This window comes from Rhinopithecus roxellana, chromosome 2, assembly GCF_007565055.1.
Source record: "Rhinopithecus roxellana isolate Shanxi Qingling chromosome 2, ASM756505v1, whole genome shotgun sequence".
NCBI lineage: Eukaryota > Metazoa > Chordata > Mammalia > Primates > Cercopithecidae > Rhinopithecus > Rhinopithecus roxellana.
In genome coordinates, this window is record NC_044550.1 from 80,426,708 (window position 1) to 80,439,561 (window position 12,854).

Here is a 12,854-nt window from a genome sequence, read left to right on the forward strand (position 1 = left end):
AGTTTTTTGTATTTTTTAGTAGAGACAGGGTTTCACCAGGTTAGCCAGGATGACCTCGTGATCTGCCCGCCTCGGCCTCCTAAAGTGCTGGGATTACAGGCTTGAGCCACCGGCCACAAAGGTACTTTTACTTGCCACCAGTAGAGGTGTCTAAATAAACACAATGTAGTGAATTTCTTTCTTTTTTTTTTTTTTTGGAGACAGATTCTCGTTCTGTCACCTAGGCTGGAATGCAGTGGCGTGATCTCAGCTCTCTGCAGCCTCCACCTCCTGGGTTTCAAACAATTCTCCTGACTCAGCCTCCTGAGTAGCTGGGATTACAGGTTTGCGCCACCACTCGCGACTAATTTTTGTGTTTTTGGTAGAGATAGGGTTTCATCATGTTGCCCAGGATAGTCTCAAACTCCTGACCTCAAATGATCTGCCTGCCTTGGCTTCCCAAAGTGCTGGGATTACAGGCGTGAGCCACTGCACCTGGCCTGTGATGAATTTCTGAAGTACGTAGGTCCTATGTATTAGAAAAAAGCACAAATGACCCAGGAGGACATACCTATCTACCAAGTACAACAGAAAAGTCAACAGTGCCAATTCCATTTCCTCATGCTGCCAAATACAAGGACTCATCATAGTCCATTCAACTCTCCCTTAGAAAAGAATATGAGAATTATAGCAAATATTTAACAAACTTCTTTAATTTTGCATCAAAACTCATGCATTATCAAGTAAATTCTGAATGTGACACCTGAAATTCAAATGATGGTAAACCATAACTAAAGGCATACATATTGTTATGTGATAATAACAACAAAAATATGTTAAATGATTTTATATAATTTTTTTAAAATCTAGGCCAGGTGTGGTGGCTCACACCTGTAATCCCAGCACTTTAGGAGGCTGAGGCGGATCACCTGAGGTCAGTAGTGTGAGACCAGCCTGGCCAACATGGTGAAACCCCGTCTCTACTAAAAATACAAAAATTAGCCAGGTGTGGTGGCAGACGCCTGTAATCCCAGTTACTCAGGAGGCTGAGGCAGGAGGATTGCTTGATCCCATGAGGCAGAGATTGCAGTGAGCCAAGATCAAGCCACTGCCCTCCAGCCCAGGCGACAAAGACTCCACCTCAAAAAAAAAAAAAAAAAAATCTAGCACTACTGGTTTGTTATTTAATTCAAAGAGCACTTATAATACCTTATAGAATCTTAGAGTTTCTCTAAACTGTTTTGGGAAAATACTGGGTGAAAGTGACAGGCTGTTCCCACTGGAGATTAAATCAAGAGCAAATAGACTTCCTTGTAGACACACAAATGTTAACAATACTTAAAGATGGAAAAATGTTCAGTTCTAGTAATAGCAGACATAAAATAGGTTAACTAGCCACCCTGAGAAATTCTGTTTAGGAGCAGCTTACTGGTATAATGCGTGCAGGTCTTTTGAATTTATGCATTTCTTTTGTAGCCTTATAATACTGTGAACACTTCTAGATATTTCTAATCAGAGAAATGGAGGTTATGGGTCTTTCATTGATCACATTTGAATATAGAATTTTTTACACACTCATGGCTGATTTTATGTGACAATGATATATAGAGTCATTTGGGTAAAAAATTTCATGATGATTTCAGTTTCTCCATGAATTAGAAAAAAGGGAGGGATTGCTATTTATATCGAGGACCAAAACTTGCTTACATTTTTTGTGTTCTACATGTTATTTTTGATTTTTTATTTTTTTCAGACAGAGTTTCCCTGTTGCCTAGGCTGGAGTACAGTGGCGCGATCTTGGCTCACTGCAACCTCCGCCTCCTGGGTTCAAGTGATTATCCTGCCTCAACCTCCCAAGTAGCTGGGATTACAGGCGCCCACCACCACACCTGGCTAATTTTTGTAGTTTTTAGTAAAGATGGGGTTTCACCATGTTGGCCAGGCTGGTCTCGAACTCCTGACCTCAGGTGGTCCACCCGCCTCAGCCTCCCAAAGTACTGGGATTACAGGCCTGAGCCACCGCACTTAACCGTTTTCTATATTTTTTTAATGTTTTATTTGCAGTAATTGATAAATTTGGTTTAAAAAATCTGTTTCTTCAAATAAGAACATTACATTTAGTTGTGCAGGTTGTTTACTGCATAAACATACTGCATACCTGATTATATGAAATTCAGGCTATGTGCTGCTCACCACGCTGCACTCGCCCACAGCACAGAGCTGTGTCACCCCAGTGCAAACACCACCTTTTAATAATTTGCAAAAAGGTTCCATACCAGCTATTAGCAGCCTTGCTACAAAATGAGGGAATAGTGTCAATATTTCCCTAGAAGTGTCTTTTCCCTAAGGCACAGTTTTTTCTGCTTAACCTAAGCAAAAGGAAATGAAGTAGCAACATAAAAAGAATCAACAGAACCACCAGATGTATGCAGTTTTCAAACTGTTTTATTCATCATAACATGTACAAATTTTTAACTTTGTTAAATCATTATGGTTTTCTTCAAAAGTATGAGATAATATATAAGCATTAATACCAACAGTGCACAAGGATGAAAATCCCTAATGAGAAATACAGTTTTGCATATGAGAAGCCAAGAACATTTCTAGATTGGGTTAAAAGGAGTAAGGCATGGAAACAAGTCACTTGTTTGAGCACATGTATAATAGAACCCTGTTGTAATTAGAGTGGAGGGAATATATAGGGACTTAGGTTCATGCCAGCTTTTCCTTTCTATTTAGCATTGATCTTCAAGTGCCTATTTTTCATTTTTCTGCCTCAAGTTTTTTGTTCTTGTTGTTTATTGCTGTCATCTATCTTCCTACCTTCTTTACCTTTTTTTTTAGAGAGTAGTCCTACTGTACAAATCATCTGAAATGGTTATTTACAAATTCCAGAGTTGTCTTCACTCTACTCTCTTTAAACTCTTAGCACTATTTTTGTCCAAAATTTTAATTCTTTTTAAACCCACAAGTTAGTATTATTAGTGCTCTTATTATATAAGCTATGCTTATTTACGTTTTTCTGCATGTTTAGTGGCTTCTTTATCACTTCTTCTTGTATCTCAGGCCTTCCTTAGGTAATAATTTTCCTTCTCTCTTAAATACGTTCTTTAAAATGAATGCCTTTCAGGAAGGAAAAGATCAGGCTAAGGAAATTAAGTGGTAAAAAATCCAGATGATTGAAACACAATAGACTTAGCCAATGGAGTCAAACAATTTTAGTGTGAAAGCCTTTAAATAAAATGCAGAAAGTTTTTTAAAAATTTAATTTGAAAGCAAGGAATATAAAGATCCTGTAAACGCATAATTGAGTACAGATATAATTTTAATAATGTTCAAGTTGGGTTATCATAGCGAACTATCTCTTGATGTCTCAATCTTAGTGTGAACCAAGTTTAACTTTTGAAACTACGTTTAGCTTGCTCTAAGCTAGGCTTTAATCAGTTTTTTAAATATTACTTATTTTCTTTCTATCCTAAAAGGTTGTTTAACTTTTTAAGCTATGTCCTCTTGAAAGCAAAGATTTAGGCTTCCATAGATGTCCAACAGTATGAGTGGTATGTCTGGTGAATGTCTGACCGTTGATTTTGTTGTCTAATACTTTCAGAATCTCTTTGGCAGTAACAGTCTTGATGGAGGAAGCAGCCCTATGATCAAGCCCAAAGGAGACAAACAGGTGGAATACCTAGATCTCGACTTGGATTCTGGGAAATCCACACCACCACGTAAGGTGAGTGACATGTGACATGCCTCTTCTGTGTACACAGTTCACACTTCAAACCTGAAGAATTATCTCCTTTGGGATAATTTTATTAAGTTATGTTTAATATAAATTTAGTCTGGTCTGCTACTTGATGCTGTCTCATAAATCACAAATAACATAGTTATGGAAAGTGATTTTTTTTTTTTCCTTTTTGATGGTTAGAAGTTTTATACTTTCTATTCTTTTTTAGTGGTTACCATTGAAATAATTATTTAACAAATTCTTTTTTTTTTTTCTGAGACAGAGTCTTGCTCTGTTGCCTAGGCTGGAGTGCAGTAGTGTGATCTTGGCTCACTGCAACCTCTGCTTCGCAGGTCCAAATGATTCTTCTGCCTCAGCCTCCCAAATAGCTGGGATTACAGATGTGCACCACCACTCCTGGCTAATTTTTGTATTTTCAGTAGAGACACGGTTTCACCATGTTGGTCAGGATGGTCTCGAACTCCTGACCTCAAGTGATCCACCCACCTCAGCCCTCCAGAGTGCTGGGTTACAGGCGGAAGCCACTGCATCCAGCCATTATTTAATGAATTCTAACGTTAACCGGTATAGTGTCTTTACTCTCCTTAAAATGTTCAAATTATGTGCTATTTTTGTCCAAAATTTTAATGTTATCTTTTTTGTTAAACCCACAAATTAGACAGTATTATTACTGCTCTTATATAACAATGTTTATTTACATTTTCCTACGTTTACCAGCTTATCATTCCTTCCTATTTCTCAGACTTTCTTTCTGCAGTAATTTTCCCTCCACCTGAAAGGAAGGTGAAAGGACACTTCTAGGGAAATACTGACACTATTCCCTCATTTCGTAGCAAGGCTGCTAATAGCTGGTATGGAACCTTTTTGCAAATTATTAAAAGGTGCTTCTTGCACTGGGGTGACAGAGCTCTGTGCTGTGGGCAAGTGCAGCGTGGTGAGCAGCACATAGCCTCCCTTTGGAAGTGCCTTTAGTGGAGGTCTATTGGTAATAATTTTTTTCAGTTTTTGTATAACTTAAATGTCTTTATTTTGCCTTCACTCTTGGAAACACAGTTTTCCTGAGTTTACAGTTCTTAACAATAATTTTCCCTCAGCCCATGGAAGATACTGTCCCACTACTGTCTTGCTTCTATTCCTATGGAAAAATTGTTGTCAGTCTAATTGTAATTCCCTTGTAGGTATTGTCTTTTCTGACTGGATGATTTTAAGGTCATTTCTATATCTTTGGTATTCTACAGGTTCACTACAATATGTCTAGACATAGATTCCTTTTTATTTATCTTGCTTAGAAGTGCTCCCTTCTTTTTGGATTCATATTTTTTATCATTTCTGGGAAAATCTCAGTCACTAATCAAATATTGCTTTTCCATTTCTAAAATGAAGTTCGGTTTGGGTCTTTTTCAAATATGTCTGGCCAATTTAATAGCTCCTCTTTTAATATCTGAAGGCCTTGGAGGTCTGAGTCTGCGTATATTGTTTCTCTTCACACTCTCTACAGCTTGTTTCTTTGTGCGTTTTATGTATTTCTATTGCAAACTCATTTTGTTGAACATATCTTCTGAGGACCTAAATTTCCTCCATAAACTATTTGTATTTGCTTCTGCTAGGGACCAGGAGGTGCTACCACCCTAGGACTACATCACTTCCCTTCAGGGGTCCCTAGCTTGATGGGATAGTCTCAGTTTCAGCATCACCTCCAATCCTGATTGCATTTTTGAGACTGACATTCATCCTAAAGCCAACACCACGTTTACATTTAGAAGCTCACCACTCCTTCTCCTTCTCTTATACTGTAGACATTTCACTTTCTAGTGAGTGCAGCAGTGCATTGATAATTTTATTTAAGTATCTATATCTTGTTGAATTTTAGGAATAAGAAGGCATCAGCTTATGTAGTTTGTCATTCTTGAAGTATAACTTTTCAAAAAACATTTCTTGTTAGCTCTCAAAGTAAACACTGATTCATGTTCTCAGAGCTTGAGAGAAAGTCAAGCTTAAGTCGACAGGAGAATCAAGCTATGTTAAGATGAAACGGCATTTGCTGTCCCTATTTTATATGAATTTCATCTGTCATGGAAGCATTAGTTTGAATTTTTTTTTTTTTTTTTTTTTGAGACAGAGTCTTGCTCTGTCGCCCAGGCTGGAGTGCAGTGGCCGCATCTCAGCTCACTGCAAGCTCCGCCTCCCGGGTTTACGCCATTCTCCAGCCTCAGCCTCCCGAGTAGCTGGGACTACAGGCGCCCACCACCTCGCCCAGCTAGATTTTTGTATTTTTTAGTAGAGACGGGGTTTCGCCGTGTTAGCCAGGATGGTCTCGATCTCCTGACCTCGTGATCCGCCCGTCTCGGCCTCCCAAAGTGCTGGGATTACAGGCTTGAGCCACCGCGCCCGGCCTCTTTTTTTTTTTTTTTTTTTTGAGACAGAGTCTTGCTCTGTTGCCCAGGCTGCAGTGCAGTGGCACGATCTTAGCGCACTGCAACCTCTGCCGCCCCAGGTTCAAGAGATTCTACTGCCTCAGCCTCCCAAGTAGCTGGGATTACAGGCGCATGCCACCGTGCCAGGCTAATTTTTGTATTTTTAGTAGAGATGGGATTTCAGCATCTTGGCCAGGCTGGTCTTAAACTCCTGACCTCGTGATCCAACCATCTTGCCTTCCCAAAGTGCTGGGATTACAGGCGTGAGCCACTGCACCTGGCCTAGTTTGAATTCTTAAATACAATAATTTTAAATTTAAGGCAAAAATAGTATATAGTTAGGAGAGAGACATTTTTAAGTTGAGGTAGTTGATGTTATTTTTTTGTGTATGACCCAGAAGAATTTTAAGAGTATTCATGGCTGGGCGTGGTGGCTCACGCCTGTAATCCCAGCACTTTGGGAGGCTGAGGCAGGCGGATCATGAGGTCAGGAGTTCGAGACCAGCCTGACCAATATGGTGAAACCCTGTCTCTACTAAAAATGCAAAGTTAGCCGGGCATGGTGGCACATGCTTGTAATCCCAGCTACTCAGGAGGCTGACACAGGAGAATTGCTTGAACCCAGGAGGCGGAGGTTGCAGTGAGCTGAGATCGCGCCATTGCACTCCAGCCTGGGCAATAAGATCAAAATTCCTTCTCCAAAAAAAAAAGTATTCACAGTGCATGTGTGTTTGTGTTTTAAGACTGAGTTGTACTCAGAAACACTCCTTTATATGTTGGACTTTTTGTTTTTTCTTTGTGTTTTAGCAAAAGAGCAGTGGCTCAGGCAGCAGTGTAGCAGATGAGAGAGTGGATTATGTTGTTGTTGACCAACAGAAGACCTTGGCCCTAAAGAGTACCCGGGAAGCCTGGACAGACGGGAGACAGTCCACAGAATCAGAAACGCCAACAAAGAGTGTGAAATGAAAATATTGGCTTGCCATTTCTGAACAAAAGAAAACTGAATTGTAAAGATAAATCCCTTTTGAAGAATGACTTGACACTTCTACTGTAGGTAGATCCTCAAATGAGTAGAGTTGAAGTCAAAGGACCTTTCTGACATAATCAAGCAATTTAGACTTAAGTGGTGCTTTGTGGTATCTGAACAATTCATAACATGTAAATAATGTGGGAAAATAGTATTGTTTAGCTCCCAGAGAAACGTTTGTTCCATAGTTAACACACTCGTAGTATTACTGTATTTATGCACTTTTTCATCTAAAACATTGTTTCGGGTATTCCCAATGTACCTTACCATAATTCCTTTGGGAGTTCTTGTTTGTTGTCACACTACTTTATATAACAATACTAAGTCAACTAAGCTACTTTTAGATTTGGAAATTGCTGTTTAAACTACAGTCTAACATTAAAATGAGAGGTAGACTCACAAGTTAGTTTTCTACCTGAAGCTTCAGGTGATAACCTTTAGCTTATACTTGGACTCATCATTTGTTGCCTTCCAAAATGCTGAGGATAATGTATGTACTGGTGTCAGGACCTAGTTCTCTGGTTAATGTACGTTTAGTTTTTAATGGTGGAACTTTGTTATATTTTGTTAATTATAGTGTTTTTGGTTCATTGAGTGAAGATTCCGCCGGGTGGGATCTTGCACCTTTGAAAGACTGAATAATTACACTACCAAGGAAGCCTGCAAATCATTGATGGCATGCAGTGATGATGTGCTCTCACACTTGTTAACATGTATTAAGTGTTATTTGCAAAAGGTAGATTATGTAACTAATCAGGTACGTACCAGGCAGTGATGTGCTAATACACTGATCAGGTTTAGACAATGAGCTTTGGTTGTGTTCTTGTTAGTCCTAATATTGGTTTTCAGTTTGGAATTAATAAAGCAGTTGACATTCACTGTTAGTTACAGCAACATACTGTGATTTTTAATTAGATAGTAATTCAGATTTATTACTCTATGAAATTCTGTCTTGACACCATAGTGCCCTTTCTATGATTTTTTTACTTAATATTCTTCTTGGCCTTATATTTAAATCCCTATGCAATTAATATTTTATATCTGCATTTTTTTTTAAAAAAAAAATAGATGTTATATAAGTGATTCTTATATGTAGCACCGGTTGCTTTTCCACTGAAAGAATTACAGATTTTGTACTGTGATTTATATTCACTGCCCCAATTCAAGAAATATTGGAGCCTTGCTACAATGTGAAATATTAGCCATGGACTCCTTCCAACCAGATTTCTGAAACCACCAGAGGGATGGTATAATTCTGTCTCACCTATAACATGGTCCTGTGACATAGATATTAAGACCACAAGTTATAGTGAGGCTACAATTATATTCATGTGTCTTGGCTTTGCAACCTAATTTAGAAAGCACATATAGTTGTTTTTTAACAAAGTTACATACAATGTCATGTACTGATTTGAGACTTACAACAATTTTTGGAGGGGGCATAGAGAAAGGAGTGCCCACAGTTAAGGCATGATTCCCTCCATTCAGACCCCTGTTGCCTGAGTACACAGATGTGCCCTGATTTCTGGCCCATTGGCCATAGTACTGTGCCTAATCACTGTAATAGGTTTATTTTCCCAATCCACAAACTAAAAATGTTCATAACAAGATGAATTGTAGACTAGTAACATTTGATGTTTTAACATCAAATGTTATATTTGCTTTAACATTAATTTTTTAAATATTTGCTTCTTTTTAAACAAAAACTAAAACCCAGAAGTGAATTTTCAGGTGGATTTTTAAATAAACAAGATTGATTGAGTTTGGTGTGCAAGCTGTTTTATAATGAAACCACAAAATAAAATCTAAAATCACTGAAATGTGCCTAAACTATCAAAACACACGATACAGCTAATGTGTAAAGATACTAAATTCTGTTACTTGGAGGATGAATATATTTAAGACTTAAAACACAATAATAAGTACATGATTCATTCAAAAATAAAAATCTTTACAGCTGCCTATCAGAAGGGTCTAAAGCACTTATGAATGTTTTTAGTCTAATTTATCATTGACTTTTTACAAGTCACCATATTTGAAGATCTGTAGCACTCCTATTTTCAGAAAATTTTTCATTCTGAATAATTTTTAAATGGTGATGTATTAGAAAGGCAGTTTGCTTTAGAAAACTAAATCGCATTGAACATTGTATTCAAGAATTAAATTAAAAGTTTCTTACAGAGCAGTATTTTCCAAAAGTTTTTAGCACTAGAATCTTCTTTAGATGAAATTTTATGTATAACTCCAATACATAAAGCCTGAAAACCTCAATTTTATCAATATAAATGTATTTTAGGTTCACATTATGCTTATTCATTTTGGCTCATTACTAAGCATAATAAGATTCTGAATTATTTCTGAATAACACAAATGTGGAGTTATACATAGTTGATGAAACCAGCAGCCAATTTATAGCTGTGCCCTATTTTATATGTATACTTAATCAAGAAAATTTTGATTCACACAAATGTAAGCAAAAATAATAGGTTTTAAACATACATCTCAGGAAACTTTTTAATTAGAGATAGCTAAAGTTATTCAAGATCTATACAAAGATAAATTATCCTGGTAGTGCAAGTTAATACATAAGCAGTCTCCAGTATGGTAAAGTAGGGTATGTAACACATCAGGATGTGCATTTTTATTAAGTTTTAAAATATGCAAGTATAAAAACTAAATTTGAATCAAACCCTTTTAACTCACCTCCAAGAAGCTACACTTTGGCCAAGAATGGGCTAAAAACCATTGGTTCACCATGTGACAGTTATGATGTTGGAGATTGGAAAACTTTCTTCCACATTCGAGTTCTTTACCTTAATTCCTTATTTTGAAAAATTGTAAGATTTTATGAAGGTTTGAATACCAAAGCACAGTTCTGCTTTCAAACATTAAAATTCAAACTTGAAAAAGCTGTTTAACCCATGGAAGATATCATTTAGTAAGATGTAAAAGATTTTTTAAATCTACACTTCATTAATCTTTATCATTATCAATACTATATAAGTTACTGTGAGCATTTTAGAGAATTCCATAAAGGTACTATGAGTGTGTCTGTATGTGTGTGTATATATAGCATTGTATTTAATCATAGACTAAATTTAATTTGATATAGAAATATTACTTTACTTGTACATTAAGGTCATAATTTCTGCTGGACTCTTTTATATTTAATTAATGGGGATTATAGTCTTCCTTCATAAATGCATTTAAACCGGAAATTGAACACCAGTGTTTTTCTTTTTCTACTTATGGGGCGTTGTCTGCTTCCCCCTTTAGAGAAAACAGTATTTTTATATTTTGTTAAAATATTAACTACTTTATGCCTACACACTATGCTGTAGATAATGATCATAATTCTTGGGTGTTCACAAACACTCCTAGTGCCTCTTTTTTAGCCCGTTGAAAGTGTTGGTATTACTACTTTCACTACAGAGCCTTTGGCCCTCTAATAATGCTGAGGTGGGCTGATCCTTCCTGTTTCTGTCTTCGGATCATTCTGGTAGGTCTTCTCCTCCACTGTCAGGTAAGCAATCAGGTCCGTGACAGGGATTGGACATAGGAACAAATTAAGTGGATACACACAGTGAGAAAGATACATACATTCTGTGGTAACAACTACTGTCAATAACATCTGATGTTACATGCACATTTATATATATATAATTTTAAAAACTGAACTATGAGAAGCCATGGTATAAATGAATATTGTAGACATCATGGACTTGATATGATAGAAATCAATTGTCAGGTTCAGATAGTTGTTTTTAATCTGTCTAAATAGTTTATGCATTACTACAGTTAAAAATAATTTAATTTGTCTTCTATAGACTTAATTTTATTCCGGTTCAGTGTAATCTCTGTTAACAGAGTTTCAGCAAACTGATTGGTCAAGGTATTAACATAACTTCTACTTCCTTTGCTTAAAAAGATGTGGTTTTATGTAAGTTCTTGATTACTGATGATCATCCCAAATTTTGACAACAAAATCATATGTATAAATATATTTCTCCCCTCTTGCTCATCATCTTTTGTAAAGGTCCATTGTAGATCTTTTCTGCTACCAAATAAAACTTTTCAAACAATTTGGTTTCAAGACCTTAAATAGACAATTTGGATACTAAGATTGTGAACTGATAAGGACATTTAAATTTGTATTTCCAACCCTTCCTTAGAGTCTTCGTCTGCATCAAAAACCCAATTCTGCCATTAACTGTGCTTCCCAGTGCCACCTCTATATGTCACTCATTTTCTGCAACAAAGATCTCACTAAATCATGTTGAAACACAAGTCATGATCCTCTCTAACTAAATAGGAAAAGCTCCCTGGAAAAACTCTGTTGCCACATGCACATGCCCTGTTACTCCTCCAGCCAGCCAGTGCTGCCAGCATGTTATTGAGTAAAAGGCCAAATAAATAAGGGCCTGCATGCAACCTTTATCTTCAGAAACTAGGTTTTATATGTAAAATATAACTTGGGAAATGATTGTTTATACTGGCTGGGATTTTTCATTTCTGTGAGAGTTTCAAACGTCTCCAGTACTTTATAAAATCTCAACAATTGCTGTAAGTCAGCACTTTGGTCCATTCAGCCCACCCAGCCCACTTGCAACTCTGTCACTGAATCATATTTGGGAAGTTGGGGTAGGGTGAGGCTTTCTTCAAGATTATTTTCTCATATGTCTATCACCTTCTAAACCATGAGACTTCTGGGTATTTGCATGTAACTTCTTTGAGGACGTTAACACCATCTCTGATATAGACACACTTTTTGAGTTGCAGTTTCTATTAGAATTTTTTGGAGACTAACTTGCCAATTCTGTGAATATTATTGAATGTTTAAAAAGCTGAGTCTGTAATGGGAGGCATTTTATTAACTGTTGTGATTGGGTAACATGTCCCTTTAGATTCCTGATTTAAAGTTACACAAAATAACTATTTTTGATAAAATAAAGGAACACCTACAGAAAATTAAGTTTCTAAGATGTTTCTATACTTCATTAGAAAAGATTTTATTACTATTCCTTACGGTTATTGGTGGTGATTAACACTTAACGTATCTCCTCTGATTTTGTGTTCCATGTGGTGCTTGGAACATTTGGAGTACTTTGTGCGGGGGACATACAGTGGTATAGGAAATTTTAAAATTCAAATAATACCCAAAAAATCCCACTTTATCAGATATGGTATTGTGATGGTTAATATTATGTGTCAACTTGGTGAGGCTATGGCACCCATGTGTTTGGTCAAACACTAGCCAAGATGTTGCTGTGAATATATTTTGTAGATGTGATTAACATTTACAATCAGTTGATTTTAAGTAAAGCAGATTCTCATCCATAATGTTGTTGAACCTCATTCAATCAGCTAAAGGCCTTAAGAGCAAAAGCCAAGGTTTCCAAAAGAAGTAATTCAGCCTCAAGATCATAACAAATTAATCCTGCCTGAGTTTCCATCCTGCTGGCCTACCTGCCTTGTACATTTTGAACTGAAGACTGCATCATCACCTCTTACCTGATCCAGTCTGCTGGCCTACCCTACCAATTTCAGACTTGCCAGTTCCTACAATCCTGGAGCCTTTCTTAAAACTAATTCACTCTCTGTCTCTGTCTCCCCCGTGTGTGTGTGTGTGTGTGTGTGTGTGTGTGTCTGTGTGTATGTATATATCTTCAAACACACATATAAAACATAT

At 36.9% G+C, this 12,854-nt stretch overlaps 1 protein-coding gene across 2 annotated transcripts in view; it reads left to right on the plus strand.

Annotated features, from left to right (window-relative positions):
- The window catches only part of GAB1 (GRB2 associated binding protein 1), a 142,405-nt gene extending 130,277 nt beyond the window's left edge, over window positions 1-12,128 (plus strand). For both annotated transcript variants that reach the window (XM_010356727.2, XM_010356728.2), the window contains 2 exons: window positions 3,587-3,709; window positions 6,946-12,128. In XM_010356727.2, coding sequence (XP_010355029.2) covers window positions 3,587-3,709; window positions 6,946-7,104 — 282 coding nt within the window. In that variant the 3' untranslated portion in view covers window positions 7,105-12,128. The remainder of the gene's footprint in view (window positions 1-3,586; window positions 3,710-6,945) is intronic.
- The last annotated feature ends 726 nt before the right edge of the window (window positions 12,129-12,854 follow it).